Source organism: Amblyraja radiata, chromosome 4 (assembly GCF_010909765.2).
Source record: "Amblyraja radiata isolate CabotCenter1 chromosome 4, sAmbRad1.1.pri, whole genome shotgun sequence".
Classification (NCBI taxonomy): domain Eukaryota; kingdom Metazoa; phylum Chordata; class Chondrichthyes; order Rajiformes; family Rajidae; genus Amblyraja; species Amblyraja radiata.
Genome location: NC_045959.1, coordinates 72,899,713 through 72,923,358, shown reverse-complemented (window position 1 = coordinate 72,923,358; position 23,646 = coordinate 72,899,713). Strand labels below are relative to the sequence as shown.

At 43.9% G+C, this 23,646-nt stretch overlaps 1 protein-coding gene across 1 annotated transcript in view; it reads left to right on the top strand.

The window, feature by feature from the left end:
* The window catches only part of lypla1 (lysophospholipase 1), a 51,512-nt gene that overhangs the window by 16,906 nt on the left and 10,960 nt on the right, over positions 1-23,646 (top strand). Inside the window, exons 4-5 of the mRNA XM_033019735.1 lie at positions 3,768-3,815; positions 20,140-20,210. Of these exons, the coding sequence (XP_032875626.1) occupies positions 3,768-3,815; positions 20,140-20,210 (119 nt within the window). The remainder of the gene's footprint in view (positions 1-3,767; positions 3,816-20,139; positions 20,211-23,646) is intronic.

The following is a 23,646-nucleotide window of genomic DNA, read 5'->3' as shown; positions in this document are numbered from 1 at the left end:
TTCGTCAGACTTATTCTTTGTTTTGCATACCCAAGGTTAACAAGGTCGCCACATAAGGGCGCCAACAAAGTAACATGTTGTGAGCCAATCATATTTCACCTTGATTTTCCCAAGGGAAAGTGACTAGGAACGATAACTCCTTTGAAATGCTAGGGAAGGATGACAATTTGTGTCTTGTGGTAGTTTGCTTATTGGAAGTGGCACAGCAGTTATTGCTGCTGCCTCGTAATCCCAGTGATCCAGATTCCAGGTACTGCCTATGTGAAGCTTGCTTGTTACTCTGTGTTTGTATGGTTACCTTCAGATGTTCTGGTTTCTTAGTATGTTAAAAAATCATGCAGGAAAATTAATTGACTCCTGTAAATAACTCTTGAGTATGTGGGTGACAGGAAAATCAGGAGGAGCTGTGAGCATGCGAGAGAGAATAGACTACAGGGATATAGATGAGGCAAGGGAATGGTGTGGATGTTCTGAAACGCTGGCATAGACTTAATAGACCAACCTACAGCCTCCAATGTTTGAAAAAATATGATACATAATTTAGCTATTTCTATTAAAAAATCAGTTCAAATCTAAAATAAAATGCTTTAATTAAAGCTAAGCTCATTAGTGATGTAATTGCAGGTCATTGTTTAAGATATTGTGTCTCCCCAAATGTACTCATAGATTTGTTTTTGTGGTCACCATCCTTTCCTGCAGCTCATTAACCATCATTCAGACTGTGATTCATAATGCCAAGTTTACCAACTAACTTCCACATTTGCAACATGAAAATCCTGCTGCTTTCACATTTATTTTCTGTGTCTGTTTTTCCCAGAGTCTCCCTTTTCCAAATCTATCAGAGATAGGATTCAAATCACTCAGAGCTAACATACCCAGCAGTTCAATACAGGCTTAATAATCCGGGTACATGATCTGATTATCAAGCGCCATGGATTCAAATCCCACTAATATGATCAAATAAAATTTGAAATTAAAGGAAATACTTCTAACTATAATGATGTCCATGAATTTATTCTGCTTCTGTCAAAACCCACCGATTGATTTCAAGGAAAGGAAATGTGTTGTTTTGGCCTTTATGTGACACTGGTCTCATGACAATGTAATTGTTGTCTGCCCTCAATCATCCACAGCCATGCACTGCAGTGGTTTGCCATGCCTCCTCCTTTGCTTGTTCCTCCAAAATCCTCGATCAAAAGCAGCAAGCAGGAGATCACTTGCACCTACATTTCCCATTCTTCAATGCTCTCAATTTGAACTAGGAAAACATATCACCCATTGTCCACGTGTCAGAATCCTTCTGTTGTTTTCTTTAATGTTAAATTATTTCAACATATTTCAGCAGTGTAAAAAATTGGCGGCTCATCATTATTCTCTCAAGCACTTGTTGATATGCAATAAATGCTGAGTTTGCCAGCATAGTCCACATTCTGTAAAAGGAAACTACCTAATAAGGTGTTCTCTTCCTTTGTTAAAATCTCTGATCATTGTATTCAAATATAATCATATTTGCTATCACTTTTATAACATTTTATACCTTCACAAGTACAATTTGTCGATGCCAGCCAAGGTGCCCCAATTAAACTACAACCATTTGCCTGCATTTGGCCCAAAGCTTTCCTATCCATGTACAGTGCCCTCCATAATGTTTGGGACAAAGACCCATCATTTATTTATTTGCCTCTGTGCTTCCCAATTTGAGATTTGTAATAGAAAAAAATCACATGTGGTTAAAGTGCACATTGTCAGATTTTAATAAAGGCCATTTTTATACATTTTGGTTTCACCATGTAGAGATTACAGCTGTGCTATACATAGTCTCCCCATTTCAGGGAACCATAATGTTTGGGACACATGGCTTCACAGGTGTTTGTAATTGCTCAGGTGTGTTAAATTGCCTCCTTAATGCAGGTATAAGAGAGTTCTCGGCACCTAGTCTTTCCTCCAGACATCCAGCCAAACCTTAGGCTTACCAAAATCAATTGTTTGGAACATCATTAAGAAAAAAGAGAGCACTGGTGAGCTCACTAATCGCGAAGGGATTGGCAGGCTAACGAAGACCTCCATAGCTGATAACAGAAGAATTCTCTCTATAATAAAGAAAAATCCCCAACACCTGTCCAACAGATCAGAAATGCTCCCCAGGAGTCAGGTGTGAATTTGTCAATGACCATTGTCCACAGAAGACTTCATGAACAGAGGCTACACTGCAGGATGCAAACCACTGGTTAGCCGCAAAAATAGGATGGCCAGGTTACAGTTTGCCAAGAAGTACTTAAAAGAGCAATCACATTTCTGGAAAAAGGTGTTGTGGACAGATGAGACGAAGATTAACTTGTATCAGAGTGATGGCAAGAGCAAAGTATGGAGGAGAGGAGGAACTGCCCAAGATCCAAAGCATACCACCATCTGTTAAACATGGTGGTGGGGGTGTTATGGCCTGGGCATGTATGGTTGCTGAAGTTACTGGCTCACTTATCTTCATTGATGATACAACTGCTGATGGTTGTAGCATAATTAATTTTGAAGTGTATAGACACATCCTATCTGCTCATGTTCAAACAAGGCCTCAAAACTCATTGGCCGGCGGTTCATTCTACGGCAAGTCATTGATCGCAAACACTGCTAAAGCAACAAAGGAGTTTTTCAAAGTAAAAAACAGGTCAATTCTTGAGTGGCCAAGTCTATCACCCGATCTGATCCCAATTGAGCATGCCTTTTATATGTTGAAGGGAAATCTGAAGGGGACTAGCCCCCATAATAAGCATAAGCTAAAGATGACTGCATTACAGGCCTGGCAGAGCATCACCAGAGAAGACACCAAGCAACTGGTGCTGTCCATGAATCACAGACTTCAAGCAGTCATTGCAGGCAAGGTATATACAACAAAATACTAAATCTGACTACTTTCATTTACATTACATTGCTGTGTCCCAAACATATAAGATTGTTAAGGGCTTGGACACGCTAGAGGAAGGAAACATGTTCCCGATGTTGGGGGAGTCCAGAACCAGGGGCCACAGTTTAAGAATAAGGAGTAAGCCATTTAGAACAGAGACGAGGAAACACTTTTTCTCACAGAGAGTGGTGAGTCTGTGGAATTCTTTGCCTCAGAGGGCGGTGGAGGCAGGTTCTCTGGATCCTTTCAAGAGAGAGCTAGATAGGGCTCTTCAAAATAGGGGGGGGGGGGGCTATGTATAAAGACTGTTGTAATTTCTACATGGTGAAACCAAAATGTGTAAAAATGGCCTTTATTAAAATCTGACAATGTGCATTTTAACCACATGTGATTTTTTAAATTACAAATCGGCCGCCTTCAGCACTATCTGAGATGCCACTTTCAGGAAATTATGTAATTGTATCCCTAGATTCTCCTACTCTCCAGGTGTTAATGTTCCCTGTGAAGATTTCTGTCCTGGTTTTACTTCCCAAAATGCAATAGCTCACTTACTTGAATTAATCTATATTAGCTATATTCCTCAAGATGTTCATGCGTCTTAGGACATCCAGCACCTCCTCATTTCGTTTTGTATTTGAAGCATAACTTGTTTCTGGAGTGCAGCTTCTCTTCTGCAATAAAGCTGGAAGTGATAATCTTGGATTTTTGACAACAATGGAACGTTGTACCTCATTGAGAAATTTTATCTTTGAATATGTACTATGGCTTGCCTTTGAGTTGTTCCAGAAAAGGTTTTGCCATTTCAAATTTATTTTAGGGGGAATGTTACTGATCTTTGATAACCTAACTGACATGCTTTTTTTTGTAGGCCTACTGCTCCTGTCACAATGAACTTCAATATGACTATGTCATCCTGGTAAGTGAGAGTGATTAATATTATTCATAATCAGTATTGTAATACAGAAAATCGGGAGGGAGGGACACGATCTTTTGAGTGCATGAGTAATGTTAATCACATAAATGTACACAGAAATATGCCCTTTCAGACCATGTTGTCTTTGCCAGCCATGATGTCTCGGATGTACCTAAGCCATTGGTCACCGTCATAGACATCAGGTTGGTTTTCTTGAAAGTGCAACTGACCCAAATGGAGTCCTCAGCCACGTCCTCAACCTGCACAAACCATTTGTCAGAAGTATTCGCAAATATCTCTAACCTTTCCCTATTCTATTGTGAGGATCCCACCTGCTTTAAGATGTCCACTAGTATTTGTTTGCCAAAGGAAAGCAAGGTAGTGTAAGTTAATGACTATCCCATGGTGGATCTGCCATCCATTATCACAAAGTGCTTTGAAAGATTGGTCATAGGATCAACTCCTTCCCTACAACCTTCATTCACTGAAATTTGTCTCCTGCCACAACAGGTCCAGGGTAGGTGCCATCTCCTTGGACCTTCATTCATCCCTGGAACATTTAGATAACACTTTGGTAGCAAAAACATGAAGGCAGATTACTATCTAATTGGCGTCAAGTTGGGAAAAGGGGAAGTACAACGGGATCTGGGGGTCCTTGTACATCAGTCTATGAAAGTAAGCAAGCAGGTACAGCAGGCAGTGAAGAAAGCGAATGGCATGTTGGCCTTTATAACAAGAGGAATCGAATATAGGAGCTAAGAGGTCCTTTTGCAGTTGTACAGAGCCCTAGTGAGACCACACCTGGAGTATTGTGTGCAGTTTTGGTCCCCTAATTTGAGGAAGGACATTCTTGCTATTGAGGGAGTGCAGTGGTGGTTTACAAGGTTAATTCCTGGGATGGCGGGACTGTCATATGCTGAGAGAATGGAGCAGCTGGGCTTGTAGACTCTGGAGTTTAGAAGGATGAGAGGGAATCTCATTGAAACATATAAGATTGTTAAGGGCTTGGACACGCTAGAGGAAGGAAACATGTTCCCGATGTTGGGGGAGTCCAGAACCAGCGGCCACAGTTTAAGAATAAGGAGTAAGCCATTTAGAACAGAGACGAGGAAACACTTTTTCTCACAGAGAGTGGTGAGTCTGTGGAATTCTTTGCCTCAGAGGGCGGTGGAGGCAGGTTCTCTGGATCCTTTCAAGAGAGAGCTAGATAGGGCTCTTCAAAATAGCGGAGTCAGGGGATATGGGGAGAAGGCATGAACTGGGTACTGATTGGGGATCATCAGCCATGATCGCATTGAATGGCGGTGCTGGCTCGAAGGGCCGAATGGCCTACTCCTGCACCTATTGTCTATTGTCTATTGATTGTAATCATGTATGGATGATTTACCTTAGTGTGAAAACTAGATTTTTTTGCTGTATATCTGTATAAATGACAATAATAGACCAATATCAATAATTGCCTCCTTTGGCAGCTCGTTCCAAAAAATAATCGCCCTTAGTGTGAAGAACCAACCCTTCAGATATCCTTTACATTTCTCCCCTCTCACAAACCTCTAATTTTACGGTAGACAAAAATGCTGGAGAAACTCAGCGGGTGAGGCAGAATCTATGGAGCGAAGGAAATGGGCAACGTTTCGAGCCGAAACCCTTCTTCAGTCTGAAGAAGATTTTCGGCCCGAAACGTTGCCCATTTCCTTCGCTCCATAATGCTGCCTCACCCGCTGAGTTTCTCCAGCATTTTTGTCTACCTTCGATTTTCCAGCATCTGATTTTTGACCAAAGATCATAGAAGGCTAAGATAGACCACTCCTGCAAAATCCAATGGACTGACGTGTAGTACGCAACGGAGCGGAACATCAGCCAGTTTGGGCACCTGACTTCTGTTATGCCTCTCGCAGTGTAATAAGTGTTGCGGGGGGACAGTGGGTGTGTGAGATAGCTCATCTACCAAATTCATAATTTTGTTAATTTTCTTTTGATATGTTTTCCTCCCTGCTTAATCTATCTCTTTCTGCCCATTTCCCTCCCATCCTTCCTCCCCATCCCCCTCTTTTCTGCATTTTCCCTTGTATTGCACTAACACACACCATGCACAAATATAACATTTTTGTTGTAGACCCCCCCCCCCCATCGGTCATGACTGACCATGGGCGATGCATCCTAGTTATTGGCTGCTTGCTCCAAACCTCGGCTAGAGCAGCGTCGCTTGTGGCTGAAGAGACCAATATGGGAGTGACCGTCTCTGTGGCAAACGTCACATTTGTATGTGGTCTCTGGTTTGTTAAAGTTGCTGTGCTCCTTTCTGCGTGCCCACTTGTCTGCCGCAGTTTCTCTTCCCCCGTTTTGAGATGTTGGTTCAGGGTGCCTCTCCACCTCGTGTGGTCAGCTGCAAGGCTCTCCCAGGACTCCTCATCGATGTCGAACGCCTTCATATGTCTCTTGCAGACATCCTTGTAACGTAGCTGCAGGCGGCCGATGGTTCTCCTCCCAGATGTCAGCTCTCCATAGAGAATATCTTTTGGAATACGGCCATCCTCCATGCGGTGGACATGGTCCAGCCACCACAGTCTGCGCTGCCTGAGTACAGTGTACATACGAGGAAGGCCAGCGTGAGACAGGATCTCAGCGTTGGTCACTCTGTCTTGCCAGGGTGTGCCCAGGATATAGCGAATGCCTCTAAGGTGGAAGATGTTGAGTCTTCTCTCCTGTCTGGCATATGTAGTCCATGTCTTGCTGCTGTACAGCAGCATGCTGTTGACACAGGCATTATAGACTGCTATCTTTGTCTTCAGTGTCAGCTTTGGGTTGATCCACACTCGAGTTGTGAGGTGAGCGAGAGTTGTAGCTGCCTTCCCGATCTTCTTATCAATCTCTGTGTCCAAGGAGAGGTTGTTGGTGATGGTGGAGCCGAGGTATTTGAACTGATGGACGGCATCGAGTTCGTAGTCGTCGATGGTGATGACAGGCGGCGCCTCTATCCTGCCCCAGGACGTTTGTCTTCTTCAGGCTGATGGTCAGCCTAAAGTCCTGCATGCCCGATAGAAGCGGTCCATCAGTGACTGTAGTTCCTGCTGGGTGTGGGACACAACTGCAGCGTTGTCGGCAAACATCATGTCTCTGATGAGAGCTTCACGTACTTTTGTCTTTGCTCCGAGGAGGGTGAGGTTGAAGAGCCTGCTATCTGATCTAGTCTGCAGGTAGATCCCTTCTGTTGCAGTGCCGAAAGCATGTTTCAGGAGCAGAGCGAAGAAAATCCCAAAGAGTGTGGGAGCGAGGACGCAGCCTTGTTTGATGCCACTGGATGTTGAAGGGCTCCGAGAAGCTGCCATTGAACTACACTGTCCCCTTCGTGTTGATGTGGAAGGATTCTATAATGCTCTGCAGTTTTGGTGGGCAGCCGATCTTTGGCAGAGCCTTAAATAGGCCATCCCTGCTGACGAGGTTGAACACCTTGGTGAGGTCAATGAAAGCAACATACAGGGGCATCCGCTGTTCTCTGCACTTCTCCTGGAGCTGGTGAATGGAGAAGACTGTTAGGTATGTGATAATTAGCATATGTAATTAGCATATGTAATGAGTGTCTTGTCATATGTTGTGCAAGTACGCATGTGCGGGAGACTCAAGGTGGCGTCCTGTAGTAAAGAAGCTTGTAAGATTACTCCCATGTCCGAGCCTTTATTCAAGTGTGCTAAGCATCCTGAATACATAACAATTGGCGACGAGGATAAAAGAACGAAGATAAGAACAAGGCCAGCAAGAAGAATCAAAAGCAAGATTTAAAAAAAGAAAGAAGTGTATTTGGAAACAGCACGAAGCCTAAAGATTTGGCGCCAAATGGTTTTGAATTGGCGTCAAAAGGAAAAAAAAAAAGAAAAGAAAAAAGGTAGGAACGGGAAGCAATAGCTCAGGGAAGAGCGAAGGAAAACAAGCAGGGCAGTTAAACGTCCGTCGTTTGAACCTCAAACGTCGCGTGAGGGCTCGTGCCGTGAAGCCAACGGCCAGCCCCAGGAGCAGCCACAGATGTCGGGTGGGGGCCTAGTACCGTGAAGGCCACGGACATGTCCAGAGAGCCACCGACAGAGTCTGAGTCTTCAGCCCAACCGGGAACAGTCAGCCCGGTGGGGGAAGAAAGTAAAGAAGGCCCGGTCGGGATTAGAGTCAGCCCGACCGTGAGCAGAAAAGAGGGTCCGGCCGCGTAAGAGAAGCGGTCCGGCCGAGGGGGAAAGCCCGGTCGCAGGGGATGGCCGAGAGCGGGGAAAGCCCGGACGTGAGAGGAAGTCCGGCCCCGAGTAAAGAGTGGGTCCGCACGAGAGAAGCAGGACAGCACTTAAGCACTTCAGCCCGATCGGGAGCAGAGTCAGCCCGGTCGCGAGAGAAAGCCGACCGAGGGAGAAGCGGGTCCGTTCAAGAGATGCGGGACACAGCGCTTAGCCAGCCCCCGACGGAGGGGCACAGTCCTGACGCTTGGAACAGCGGGGACTAGCAGCGGTAACTAGCAGCGACTCGCCTTCGGTAGGGTGTCCACGGAGCCAGCGACGAGCCGAGCAGCGGGTCCAGTAGCAGCCGTGAGGGCTGTGGAGCCAGCGGGCAGGCAAGTCAGCAGAGCAGCGGGAGTCGACTTGGCAGCGAGCCAGCGGCAGCAAAAGTAACGGTGAAGCCCGGGGGAGCCAGCAAAAGCAGCAAAAGTGAAGGTCTGGTGAGGCCAGCAGCAAAAGTACCGGTGGGGGCAGCTCGAGAGGTCGAGAAGGCATAGGCCGACAAGCTGGACCAGTGAAATCTTTCAAAGTAAAAGCAGGACTGTTGAATGTAATGCATTGTTCACTATTCCTTCACAGTAAAAGTGGGACTGTTTGGATTTAATGTATGGGCCACTGTTATCAATAATTTAAGTAAATCTGTGTGCATAGAAGGAATAGGAATAGAAAAGGGCCTCACCAAGGGAACTATAAGATTATACTATATTTTATGTGAGATTTATACTATTATTATAAGATTAAGTAATAGTCAGTGAGCTGGATAATCTCTTAGAATGTAAAATAAATAAGTCCAGTGCAGAGAACACTGTGTGAGAGAACAGAACGTAGTGTACCTGAATAGCAACAGTGTAACATGGCTACTTCAATTGTAGGAAAGTGGCCCCAGTTAGATTCTGGGTGCAATTTTGAGAAATGGACTGAAGTCTTGAAGGCTTCGTTCATTTCTAATGATATCGCTGCAGAGGAGAAGAAGAGAACATTGGTTCATATTAGCCTTAGGAAGAGAGGGTTATCATACCTTACGTACGTTACTGCTGCCAACAATGCCCACAGAGAAAACGTACGAGGAGGTTAAGGAGGCATTAATGGCTCATTTCTCGCCAAAACCTCCAAGGGCATCCAGAGGCAAGGAGCCTGAACTAAAGAGGGCAGGGAGTCCCTCAGTGGACAAAGGTCAAGTGCAAAAGGACAAAGATCAAGTACAAAAGGACAAAGATCAAGTGCAAAAGGACAAAGGTCAAGTGCAAAAGGACCAAGGCCAAGTGCAAAAGGACCAAGGTCAAGTGCAAAAGGACCAAGGTCAATTGCAAAAGGACCAAGGTCAAGTGCAAAAGGACAAAGGTCAAGTGAAAAATGACCAAAGTCAAGTGCAGAGGGGAAAGGCCAAAGGTAAAAGGCAAAGGAAAAGGAGTCAAAGGCAAAGGAAAATTGCCATTCAAAGGGCAACTCTAGTTATTCAAGCTGCATTTAGGGGGTATGAAGGTACGGAGAGAGAACCGGAACAAACAGAAGGCAGCAACGGTAATACAAGCAACATTTAGAATGCATAGAATATATCGTCAATACAAGGCAATGAGATTAGCAGCTGTAATAGTGCAAACTCATTATAGGGCACACCTTCAAATGGTAGGTAATCGCAAAACTTACATGAAGGTACGCAGCAGTGTTGTACTGCTTCAGGCAGCCTACCGAGGAATGCTTGTTCGAAAGCAACTGCGGTACATGCATAAATCTGCCAAGGTCAAACAGACTTATTATCAGATGCATAAACAGCGTCAGTATTTTAAGAAACTACGCTGGTCTGCCATTGCGGTACAGCAACGATACCGAACATGCCAGATAGGAAATGTCCAAGTGAGACAGTATGATAGTTGGAGAAAAGCAGTGATTGGTATTCAGGCCTTATACCGCGGGATCAAAGCCAAAGTATTGGTAGAGAAAATCAAGGCAGCACGCCGTATTAAGTCATTCATAAGAATGTGCATTACAAGAAAGCATTTCTTGATGCAAAAGGCGGCTGTAGTCACTCTGCAAGCAGCATACCGTGGTTACCAATTAAGGGCACGCTACCAAGCTGTGCGTCAAGCAGTCATTTCGATCCAGAGATGGTACAAAGCATGCAATATAGGGCATTCCCAGTTTGTGCAGTATCAGTCAATGAGGGATGCAACTATTACCATTCAGACTGCCTACAAGAGTATGATGGTTAGGCAGGGGGTTAAGCAAAAGAGAGCTGCTGTAAAAGTGCAGTCAGTACTCCATATGAGTTGGTATCGGAAAGAGTTAAGTGGACAAATAGATAAACAACAGAAAAGGCTTAAACGATACAAAAGGCTTAAACAATATAGGAAAGCCAGTGTTGTATTGCAAAGACAATATAGATCCTACTTCTTGATAAAGAAACAGAAAGGTGATTTAAGAAGACGAGTAGATGAACAACAGAAAAGGCTTGAACGATGCAAGGAAAGGTTGAATAAATGTGTGACAATGAGTAGAAGCTGCTAATAGAAAAGTATAAAGAAGGGAGGCTGGTCGGTCAAGACAAAAGTAGGCAGGACCGATTGCAATTAGGACACTTCAGTATAATCCAGCATGGAGCCTCCTTCACTGAGCAATGGACAAAGGGTTAGGCATTGCAGAATCTCATGAAACACCAAGAGCAGATAATTAATCAGAGAAGGGAAACTGGACAGCAGAGGAAGCTGCTAGAAAATGGAAACTTACAGCCATGGGTCAGATCCCACCTACAAAGAGGAAAACAAAACAAATACATAAACTAGAAAATGAGAACTCATAAAGCAAGGGGTAATGTATTTGGTTTAAGTATAATACCATTGTGTAACAGTGTATTATTCAATGATGGGTAGGAAAAGAGCATATACCATACAGGTGAAATGGACTTAAAAGGGGAGGAGTGCGGTGTATGTAATAGAAATGGTATTACCTGCCTCCAAGTTAAAGGGGGAGGAGTGTTAGGTATGTGATAATTAGCATATGTAATTAGCATATGTAATGAGTGTCTTGTCATATGTTGTGCAAGCACGCATGTGCGGGAGACTCAAGGTGGCGTCCTGTAGTAAAGAAGCTTGTAAGATTACTCCCGTGTCTGAGCCTTTATTCAAGTGTGCTAAGCATCCCGAATACATAACAAAGACCATGTCCACTGTTGACCTTCCAGCTCGGAAACCGCACTGTGACTCTGGGTAGACATGTTCTGCCAGCTTCTGCAGGTGGATCAAGATGACCCGAGCAAAGACCTTGCCGACAATGTTGAGGAGGGAGATGCCTCTGTAGTTGTTGCAGTCGCTTCTCTCGCCCATGTTCTTGTAGAGAGAAGTCCTGTAGGTTTTCAGGGAGGCCGGTCATCATTGTCCGGACATTCCACGGCATTGGGGGTTCAGTATTGATGTGGATAGAGAACTGGCTGGCAAACAGGAAGCAAAGAGTAGGAGTAAACGGGTCCTTTTCACAATGGCAGGCAGTGACTAGTGGGGTACCGCAAGGCTCAGTGCTGGGACCCCAGCTATTTACAATATATATTAATGATCTGGATGAGGGAATTGAAGGCAATATCTCCAAGTTTGCGGATGACACTAAGCTGGGGGGCAGGGTTAGCTGTGAGGAGGATGCTAGGAGACTGCAAGGTGACTTGGATAGGCTGGGTGAGTGGGCAAATGTTTGGCTGATGCAGTATAATGTGGATAAATGTGAGGTTATCCATTTTGGTGGCAAAAACAGGAAAGCAGACTATTATCTAAATGGTGGCCGATTAGGAAAAGGGGAGATGCAGCGAGACCTGGGTGTCATGGTACACCAGTCATTGAAAGTAGGCATGCAGGTGCAGCAGGCAGTGAAGAAAGTGAATGGTATGTTAGCTTTCATAGCAAAAGGATTTGAGTATAGGAGCAGGGAGGTTCTACTGCAGTTGTACAGGGTCTTGGTGAGACCACACCTGGAGTATTGCGTACAGTTTTGGTCTCCAAATCTGAGGAAGGACATTATTGCCATAGAGGGAGTGCAGAGAAGGTTCACCAGACTGATTCCTGGGATGTCAGGACTGTCTTATGAAGAAAGACTGGATAGACTTGGTTTATACTCTCTAGAATTTAGGAGATTGAGAGGGGATCTTATAGAAACTTACAAAATTCTTAAGGGGTTGGACAGGCTAGATGCAGGAAGATTGCTCCCGATGTTGGGGAAGTCCAGGACAAGGGGTCACAGTTTAAGGATAAGGGGGAAATCCTTTAAAACCGAGATGAGAAGAAATTTTTCACACAGAGAGTGGTGAATCTCTGGAACTCTCTGCCACAGAGGGTAGTCGAGGCCAGTTCATTGGCTATATTTAAGAGGGAGTTAGATGTGGCCCTTGTGGCTAAGGGGATCAGAGGGTATGGAGAGAAGGCAGGTATGGGATACTGAGTTGGATGATCAGCCATGATCATATTGAATGGCGGTGCAGGCTCGAAGGGCCGAATGGCCTACTCCTGCACCTAATTTCTATGTTTCTATGTTTCCAAGTTCTCAGTTTTAGAGCTGGTCTCTTTTGATGTGTTCTTTTGTTGGTAGGTGAGAAGGTTGCGACCTGCTGTTCGGATGGTTCCTAATCCCCGTGCACCCATGAGGATAGTAGACCATGGCGGGACAGCACCTTATTGACTGGGGGCTGCCCAGCTTGAGGCGGGCGGTAGCTGTCCACTGTGTTCCGAAAATCCCTCCTGCCATCAGGAGCAACCCCTGGCGCCTCGCTTTACGCCAATCTAGGGATGACTTGTAACCGGTAACTGTTGCTCCCCGTGTTGTGTCGACACCGCAGGCGAAGCTGGAATGTCCTCTCCAGGTTGTAGGTGTAGGTTTGCAGGTGATGTGTAGTCGGATGTAAGCAGGGCAGGGCAGTTACAGTTTGGCACCAGTGCCGTCACAGGAGCTGCCAGAGCGAGGTTGTAGACAACGATGAACTACTGCCTTAGGGACTCCGACTCCAGATTTTTCTTGAGGTTTACTCCTGGAGCCTTTTCCATGACTGGATATGGCCACAAAGCAGTGGAGGTTTTAAATTGGAGTTTTCCCTCTCCTAGATGGACTACCTTCCCAGGCTGACGAGCCCCATCTGCCCGAGACTCATGGAGGTGGGAGCATCTACATTCCCGTGCCTCTCATGGATCAGAAGCAACTTTGATTTAAAGCAATGCTCTATTTCTCTATCTTATTTCTCACATGATGTATACAAACCATAATATATATATTTATATGTATGATAAATATATGTGTATTTTTACAATGCTGGAGAGATTTCAGCACAGAACATTAAAAATGTCATATCGCTGTTACAAGTAGTATGGTGTTAATTTCTTCAGGGATTGTTACTCAAATGTGCACGAGATAATAGAGATAAAATCAAGTTAGGAATCCCTGATTCAACCAGTTTGTATCTCAAAAATATCAATTTTTAGCTCACAAAAAATGTGACATGACACAATGAAATAGACGCAATTTCTGCGTTAATTTCATTATAATCCAAAACATTTTCAAGTTTGTTGCTTTGCAGAGATGCATGTTTCACAGTAATAAGCTAAACTTTTGATGAATTTGGCATTAAGTGCTCTGAATGACCATATTTCAAAGAGTGTAACGGTGGTTACTCTTGGTGTCCACCCTATTTTACAGTAACCAAGTTCAAGTTCAAGTGAGTTTATTGTCATGTGTCCCTGTATAGGACAATGAAATTCTTGCTTTGCTTAAGCACACAGAAAATAGTAGGCATTTACTACAAAACAGATAAATGTGTCCATATACCATGATATAAATATATACACACATGAATAAATAAACTGATAAAGTGCAAATAGCAGAAAGTGGTTATTAATAATCAGTTTTGTCCGAGCCAGGTTTAATAGCCTGATGGCTGTGGGGAAGTAGCTATTCCTGAACCTGGTTGTTGCAGTCTTCAGGCTCCTGTACCTTCTACCTGAAGGTAGCAGGGAGATGAGTGTGTGGCCAGGATTGTGTGGGTCTTTGATGATACTGCCAGCCTTTTTAAGGCAGCGACTGCGATAAATCCCCTCGATGGAAGGAAGGTCAGAGCCGATGATGGACTGGGCAGTGTTTACTACTTTTTGTAGTATTTTCCTCTCCAGGGCGCTCAAATTGCCGAACCAAGCCACGATGCAACCGGTCAGCATGCTCTCTACTGTGCACCTGTAGAAGTTAGAGTCTTCCTTGACAAACCGACTCTCCGTAATCTTCTCAGGAAGTAGAGGCGCTGATGAGCTTTTTTGATAATTGCGTTAGTGTTCTCGGACCAGGAAAGATCTTCAGAGATGTGCACGCCCAGGAATTTGAAGTTCTTGACCCTTTCAACCATCGACCCGTTGATATAAATGGGGCTGTGGGTCCCCCTCCTACTCCTTCCAAAGTCCACAATCAGTTCCTTGATTTTGCTGGTGTTGAGGGCCAGGTTATTGCGCTGGCACCATATGGACAGTTGCTCGATCTCTCTTCTGTACTCTGACTCATCCCCATCAGTGATACGTCCCACAACAGTGGTGTCGTCAGCGAACTTGATGATGGAGTTCGCACTGTGGTTGGCTACGCAGTCATGGGTATAGCGTGAGTACAGCAGGGGGCTGAGCACGCAGCCTTGAGGTGCTCCCGTGCTGATTGTTATCGAGGCTGACACATTTCCACCAATACGAACAGACTGTGGTCTGTGGATGAGGAAGTCGAGGCTCCAGTTGCAGAGGGATGCGCAGAGACCCAGTTCTGCGAGTTTGGTAACCAGTTTGGAGGGGATGATTGTGTTGAATGCCGAGCTGTAATCGATGAATAACAGCCTGACATATGAGTTTTTGTTGTCCAAGTGGTCCAGTGCGGAGTGGAGGGCCAGCGAGATCGCATCCACCGTTGATCTGTTGTGGCGGTAAGCGAACTGCAGTGGGTCCAGGTTTTTGTCGAGGTAGGAGTTGATTTGCTCCATGATCAGCCTCTCAAAGCACTTCATCACCACCGGCGTTAGTGCCACTGGTCGATAGTCATTGAGGCACGTCACCTTACTCTTCTTGGGCACCGGTATAATTGATGCCCTTTTAGTGCAGGTGGGGACCTCAGACCTCAGAAGTGAGAGGTTGAAAATGTCCGTAAAAACTCCCGCCAGTTGGTCCGCACAGGTTTTTAGAACACGACCGGGTATACCATCAGGACCAGGTGCTTTTCGGGGGTTCACCCCTCTGAAGGATTTCCTGACGTCGGCCTCTGTGACTGAGACTGAAATGCCATCACAGCGAATGGGGGATCGGGAAGGCACATCAGTATTCTCCCTGTCAAAGCGTGTGTAAAACGCATTGAGCTCGTCAGGGAGTGATGTTTCACCGACATTCGAGCTGCCTCCTGGTTTCGCCTTGTAGGAGGTGATTGCATTCAGGCCCCGCCACAGCTGCCGAACATCTGTCTCATCCTCCAGTTTGGAGCAGAAGTCCCTTTTGGCCTTTTTGATGGCCTTACCAAGGTCGTATCTGGACTTCATGTAGGCCACTGTATCATCGGACATGAATGCCCTGTGTCTGGACTTTAGAAGAGTGCTGATCTCAAAGTTCATCCAAGGTTTCTGATTGGGAAACACTCTGAAGGTTTTTGTAGGGATTCAGTCCTCCACACATTTCTTTATGAAGTCTGTAACGACTGTGGCGTATTCGTTCAAGTCTGTTGCCGAGTCCTTGAACATTGCCCAGTCTACAGACTCCAAACAGTCCTGGAGTTGTTTTTCTGCCCCCCCCCCCCCACCAGCTTTGTGCTGTCCTCATTTCTGGGGGTGCGCTCGTTACACCATGGTGGTAAATTAAGATCAAAGAACTTCCCAAGGAGATTGAAAATGTTCTAGTTTGAAGAACACAATAGATAATTAAATTATGAGAAGAAAGTAACCTTAATATCAAGATTCTGTAAAAGCTGCTGCAATCCAAAATTAATGAATATTTTTTGTGTCCACCATCACACGCGTAACACCAACATTTTGCAGTAGCTGCAATTTATGTACCTGCAGTCTCTTTTTATGTATCGACAATTATTTCCATAAAGTTTATTCAAAACATGAGAAAGAAATACTGGAAGAAACAGGAGCTACTTTCATTTTGGTGTCCACCCTTGGACACTGTGTAACGCCTGTAACACACGTTTCAGTAGATAACAGGAATATTGCTCGTTTGGTCACAGACTCCATGTTTATAACAAGAAAGTACATTTGTATGTTGAAAAACAGCAAAAGTGAAGAAATCAGCTATCATGCTTTAGAGAAAAATAACTTTCTAAATTTCATGTAACGGTTGCTGTGGTAGACACCAAGCAAAGTGTAAAAAACACATAGGAACACTTGTTAAACAAGGAATTTTGTTCATTAATGAAATTTTCTCAAACTTCATGAACTATCTCCCTGTCATGTACTGCCGCTGTGAGGGTTTTTGATTCATCTGAATCATTTGGGGCACGGGTTATTGATAGGGGACGATCATCCATGATCACAATGAATGGCGGTGCTGGCTCAAAGTGCCGAATGGCCTCCTCCTACAGCTATTTTCTATGTTTCTATGTTGAAAAAAATTATTTGTGAACCTCAGTTTTATGAATGATGTCACACTTTTTGTACCTAGTATTGTAAAAACACACATATATTGGTGATATATACGTATATAAATACACACACACACACACACACACATGCACACGCACACGCACACATATATAGAAACATAGAAACATAGAAATTAGGTGCAGGAGTAGGCCATTCGGCCCTTCGAGCCTGCACCGCCATTCAATATGATCATGGCTGATCATCCAACTCAGTATCCCGTACCTGCCTTCTCTCCATACACTCTGATCCCCTTAGCCACAAGGGCCACATCTAACTCCCTCTTAAATATAGCCAATGAACTGGCCTCGACTACCCTCTGTGGCAGAGAGTTCCAGAGATTCACCACTCTCTGTGTGAAAAAAGTTCTTCTCATCTCGGTTTTAAAGGATTTCCCCCTTATCCTTAAGCTGTGACCCCTTGTCCTGGACTTCCCCAACATCGGGAGCAATCTTCCTGCATCTAGCCTGTCCAACCCCTTAAGAATTTTGTAAGTTTCTATAAGATCCCCTCTCAATCTCCTAAATTCTAGAGTATAAACCAAGTCTATCCAGTCTTTTTTCATAAGACAGTCCTGACATCCCAGGAATCAGTCTGGTGAACCTTCTCTGCACTCCCTCTATGGCAATAATGTCCTTCCTCAGATTTGGAGACCAAAACTGTACGCAATACTCCAGGTGTGGTCTCACCAAGACCCTGTACAACTGCAGTAGAACCTCCCTGCTCCTATACTCAAATCCTTTTGCTATGAAAGCTAACATACCATTCGCTTTCTTCACTGCCTGCTGCACCTGCATGCCTACTTTCAATGACTGGTGTACCATGACACCCAGGTCTCGCTGCATCTCCCCTTTTCCTAGTCGGCCACCATTTAGATAATAGTCTGCTTTCCTGTTTTTGCCACCAAAATGGATAACCTCACATTTATCCACATTATACTGCATCTGCCAAATATTTGCCCACTCACCCAGCCTATCCAAGTCACCTTGCAGTCTCCTAGCATCCTCCTCACAGCTAACACTGCCCCCCAGCTTAGTGTCATCCGCAAACTTGGAGATATTGCCTTCAATTCCCTCATCCAGATCATTAATATATATTGTAAATAGCTGGGGTCCCAGCACTGAGCCTTGCGGTACCCCACTAGTCACTGCCTGCCATTGTGAAAAGGACCCGTTTACTCCTACTCTTTGCTTCCTGTTTGCAAGCCAGTTCTCTATCCACATCAATACTGAACCCCCAATGCCGTGTGCTTTAAGTTTGTATACTAATCTCTTATGTGGGACCTTGTCGAAAGCCTTCTGGAAGTCCAGATACACCACATCCACTGGTTCTCCCCTATCCACGCTACTAGTTACATCCTCGAAAAATTCTATAAGATTCGTCAGACATGATTTACCTTTTGTAAATCCATGCTGACTTTGTCCAATGATTTCACCACTTTCCAAATGTGCTGCTATCCCATCTTTAATAACTGACTCTAGCAGTTTCCCCACTACTGATGTTAGACTAACTGGTCTGTAATTCCCCATTTTCTCTCTCCCTCCCTTCTTAAAAAGTGGGGTTACGTTTGCTACCCGCCAATCCTCAGGAACTACTCCAGAATCTAAAGAGTTTTGAAAGATTATTACTAATGCATCCACTATTTCTGGAGCTACTTCCTTAAGTACTCTGGGATGCAGCCTATCTGGCCCTGGGGATTTATCGGCCTTTAATCCATTCAATTTACCCAACACCACTTCCCGGCTAACCTGGATTTCACTCAATTCCTCCAACTCCTTTGACCCGCGGTCCCCTGCTATTTCCGGCAGATTATTTATGTCTTCCTTAGTGAAGACGGAACCAAAGTAGTTATTCAATTGGTCCGCCATATCCTTGTTCCCCATGATCAACTCACCTGTTTCTGATTGCAAGGGACCTACATTTGTTTTAACTAATCTCTTTCTTTTCACATATCTATAAAAACTTTTGCAGTCAGTTTTTATGTTCCCTGCCAGTTTTCTTTATATATTTCTCTAGTTTCTTTCTAGTGATTTCCTCTATTTGTAGAGCAACCCTTTTCTTTCAATCTCTCTCTCTCTCCCTCTATGAAATCCTAATATTGTGAACACATGCCAAGATATTTTTTTGGTAGACAAAAATGCTGGAGAAACTCAGCGGGTGCAGCAGCATCTATGGAGCGAAAGAAATAGCCGAAACCCTTCTTCAGACTTTTATTCTTTTCATTCTATATTAGTGTAATAAAATGTAGTGTATACATTGTATACGCTGATACAGATGTGCTAGCTTTAGACATGAATAATGTGTATTGCTACCATAGTTTAGTTTTGAAATTAACATATATCATGATCTTGATTTTTTTGACGTCCCATTAAATCAGTTAAATGTCTAAATTATGCTTGAGGAAGTTTTAAAATTTAAATTGCATTTTTCCATTTATTGTTTGAATCACAAAATTAAATATATCTACATTATATATTCTCAATCTTAAATGAGAAGTAGATAAGAACTTATTCAGTGTTCATTTTCACAATTGTCCATTTCGTTACTTAATGTGTGCAATATCTAAACAAATTACTTGCCTCTTAATTACTTTTTAATACGTGAATAAAAGTTAATGAGTGAATGCAAGCACCCAAGGACAGATCGGGGAAACTTCCCACATTTTCGCTCCAAGAGTGCATGCATTTTTCACTGCAGTCCCATTCAAAAAATTTGCACAATGAATTAAATTAATTGCATAGTCCAAACTTAGGATAAATTACTTCCTCGGAGATAACGCGGTAAATACATGGAGCTAGGAATGCTGTTGCTATGGTGCATGCTGACTCGAATTGCTTAATCACGGCTGCAGACGTGTATAAACAAAAATGATTACAATGGGAGCCCCCCCCCCCATTAATGTGCCTAAATATAACATTAATGTGCGGCGCTGGCGTGATCAACGTAGCGCTGCGTACTCTGTACTTGCAGGCGACGATACCAGAGCATGACGATAATTGCAAAGCCGGTTTCCAAGATGGCGCAAAAAATTACCCATGACCTACTACGGCTTTTTTGTCGAGTGGACCATCTTGCTCTTGCTCTAGTATCATTGATTTTGACTCTCAATTCTATCTATAACCATAATTTTCTGAACCTTCATAAGGTCAACCCTCAGCCTCCAAGGCTGTAGTGAGATTAAACCCAACCTATCCAATCTTTATACTTACAACCCTCCAGGCAAGGTTCAAGTAGATTTCTTCTGCGCCTTCTCTTTATTGCTGTCATACTTCCTCTAGTGTGACTATACTGTACACAAAACTCTCTGCACTCAAACCAATATTTTATACATGATGCCCCAGCTCTTATACTCAATGTTTTCTTGTGAACATTCTTTACTTTCTGAGCAGTATTCTAAGACTGATACCTTAAGCAAAATCCAGTTTTTCATCTATTAAATGTTTTCTTTCCATAGGTTTGATATCTTTGGACTAACTGTGGATTCTCATGAAGATGAGGGAGGCATCAGGAAGGCTGCTGATAATGGTGAGAGAGGAATGCCTAATTAGCATTGCCTAATTAATACAATAATTTACTTTGTTGCTAAATAATTATCGTCACGTAGAGTTTCAGCCATCTAATAACCAAATCATCTTCCCTTGCTCTACTGCCCTACCTCTCATGTTTTCTTTTATACATGAATTCTTCTGTGGAAAAATAATTGATTTTCACAAGGACCATTTATGTTTGTGTAAAGTATTTGTTCCATTTTCAGGACTATTTGTGCACAAATGAATAGGATTTACTTTCTGAAATTAACAAATATGCTAAATGAGCTTCTCTTGAACTATAGAGTTCCAACATTCCGCATCGCTGCCCTGGGTATGAAAGCATTAATAACAGCATTTGTCTTAGAGCCTTGAATTGAAATATCTGTCTTGAATGTTTTTTCTTGACACTATTTATAACTTTGGGGTTAGCATACATACTAATAGGTGTAAACTTCACCAATAATATAAACTCCAGGAGAGTTATTATTGATAAACCCCAAATCCAATACGACAAATTGTAATTAATGCTTTCTGCCTCATTTTTATGCTAAATTCATCAGTCTGCTTGGCTTAATGCTTGGGTATATTTAATAGAATAGAATAGAATACGTTTATTGTCATTGCACAACAATTGTACAACGAAATTCCATTGCATCTCCTTCGGTGCTTACATAGAAGACACGGGATAAAAGATTTAAAAAGAACAAAACACAACAGCCATTGACTCACATATACACAAGATCAGTAAAGAAAATAAGAAATAGGTATTAAAAATATTTTAAAAGAATATTGCGCATTATTTTGCACCCCAAATTAGTACAGATCAGTGTGTCCATATACCATTGTATAAATATATACACACATGAATAAATAAAACAGATAAAGTGCAAATAAACAGATAATGGGCTATTGATGTTCAGAGTTTTGTTTTGAGTTGAGTTCAATAGCCCAATGACTGTGGGGAAGAAGCTGTTTTTGAACCAGGACGTTGCAGTCTTCAGGCTCCTGTACCTTCTACCTGAAGGTAGCGGGGAGATGAGCGTGTGGCCAGGATGGTGTGGGTCCTTGATGCTGCCAGCCTTTTTGAGGCAACGACTGCGATAGATCCCCTCGATGGTAGGGAGGTCAGAGCCGATGATGGACTGGGCAGTGTTTACTACTTTTTGTAGTCTTTTCCGCTCCTGGTCGCTCAGGTTGCCAAACCAAGCCACGATGCAACCGGTCAGCATGCTCTCTACTGTGCGCCTGTAGAAGTTAGAGAGAGCCTTCCTTGACATACCGACTCTCCGTAATCTTCTCAGGAAGTAGAGGCGCTTATGTGATTTCTTTATGATTGCATCAGTGTTCTTGGACCAGGAGAGATCTTCAGAGATGTGCACGCCCAGGACTTTGAAGTTCTTGACCCTTTCCACCATCGACCCATGGATATAAACGGGACTGTGGGTCCCCATCCTACCTCTTCCAAAGTCCACAATCAGTTCCTTGGTTTTGCTGGTGTTGAGGGCCAGGTTATTGTGCTGGCACCATTTGGTCAGTCGGTCGATCTCTCTTCTATACTCTGACTCGTCCCCATCAGTGATATGTCCCACAACAGAGGTGTCGTCAGCGAACTTGGTGATGGAGTTCGCACTCTGACCAGCTACGCAGTCATGAGTGTAGAGTGAGTACAGCAGGGGGCTGAGCACGCAGCCTTGAGGTGCTCCTGTGCTGATTGTTATAGAGGCTGACACCTTTCCACCAATTCGAACAGTCTGTGGTCTGTGAATGAGGAAGTCGAGGATCCAATTGCAGAGAGATGCGCAGAGACCCAGTTCTGCGAGTTTGGTAACCAGCTTGGAGGGGATGATTGTTTTAAATGCCGAGCTGTAATCCATGAATAACAGCCTGTCATATGAGTTTTTGTTGTCCAAGTGGTCCAGAGCGGAGTGGAGAGCCAGCGAGATCGCATCCACCGTTGATCTGTTGTGGCGGTAAGCGAACTGCAGTGGGTCCAGATTTTTGTCGAGGTAGGAGTTGATTTGCACCATGATCAACCTCTCAAAGTACTTCATCACCACCGACATTAGTGCCACTGGTCGATAATCGTTGAGGCACATCACCTTGCTCTTCTTGGGCACCGGTATTATTGATGCCCTTTTAAAGCAGGTGGGAACCTCAGACCTCAGTAGTGAGAGGTTGAAAATGTCCGTAAAAACTCCAGGCAGTTGGTCCGCACAGGTTTTTAGAACACGACTGGGTATACCATCAGGTCCAGGCGCTTTTCGAGGGTTCACCCCTCTGAAGGATTTTCTGACGTCGGCCTCTGTGACTGAAATACCATCACAGCGAATGGGGGCTCGAGAAGGCACATCAGTATTCTCCCTATAAAAGTGTGCGTAAAACGCATTGAGCTCGTCAGGAAGTGATGCTACGCTGACATTCGAGCTGCCTCCTGGTTTCGCCTTGTAGGAGGTGATTGCATTCAGGCCCCGCCACAGCTGCCGAACATCTGTCATCCTCCAGCTTGGAGCAGAAGTCCCTTTTGGCCTTTTTGATGGCCTTACCAAGGTCGTATCTGGACTTCTTGCAGACCACTGTATCATCAGACATCAATGCCCGGTGTCTGGTCTTCAGGAGAGTGCGGATCTCAAAGTTCATCCAAGCTGCCATTTCCTTGGCCTTTTAGCTGAGACTCTTGACCCAAGACTAGCCATATCCACTTTTGTTCTCATCTAACTGTTAATTCTTTGCACCCCAAGGAATGAACTTAAAATTTTGAATCTCATTATGTAGTTATTTCAATAGTAGCAGTAAGTCACTTATGCTCACTGCATTCTCTTGCATGTCTTTGCTATTTGAGTCTTGTATTTTTGTTGTAGCTGCTTCAAAGCCCCCTCAGTTTTACTTTGTGTGCAGTTTCAAAAGTCAAAAGATTTGTCTTTGATTTCTTCTGCCTGAGTGGATGCTACTCGATCTGATAAGAGGCAGTGGAGGAATACAGACAGATGATGGAAATGTAGAGTTGGCTATCAGAGTATATCTGGTCTGCCGAGGGTATCTCCAGCAAGAATGGACAGTGTCCATGACTGAATACTTGGAACACTTGAAAGTAATTGCAGTATCGTAGGGAAAACATGTATTGGTGGAGGTAACCGTGGCTAGGATCAGAGAGCATAAGAAATAAGTTAAAATGTAATGTTGGAGGTACTAAGCAAGTTAGACAGCATCTGCAGAAGGAAAACAGTCAAGACATCAGGTTGGTATTATTTCAGATTTCCAGCATCTAGATTCTTCTGTGCTTTTCAGTTTCAAGGAATTAAGGCGTGCAAGTATAGTGGCAGACAATGGGGACGAAGCATTGGCCAAGGAGTAGTGTGATATCGATGAACAAAGCGAGGCTAAGAGGAAATAAAGCCACCTGGTCGGAGTAATGGAAATCCATCTGTGATTTT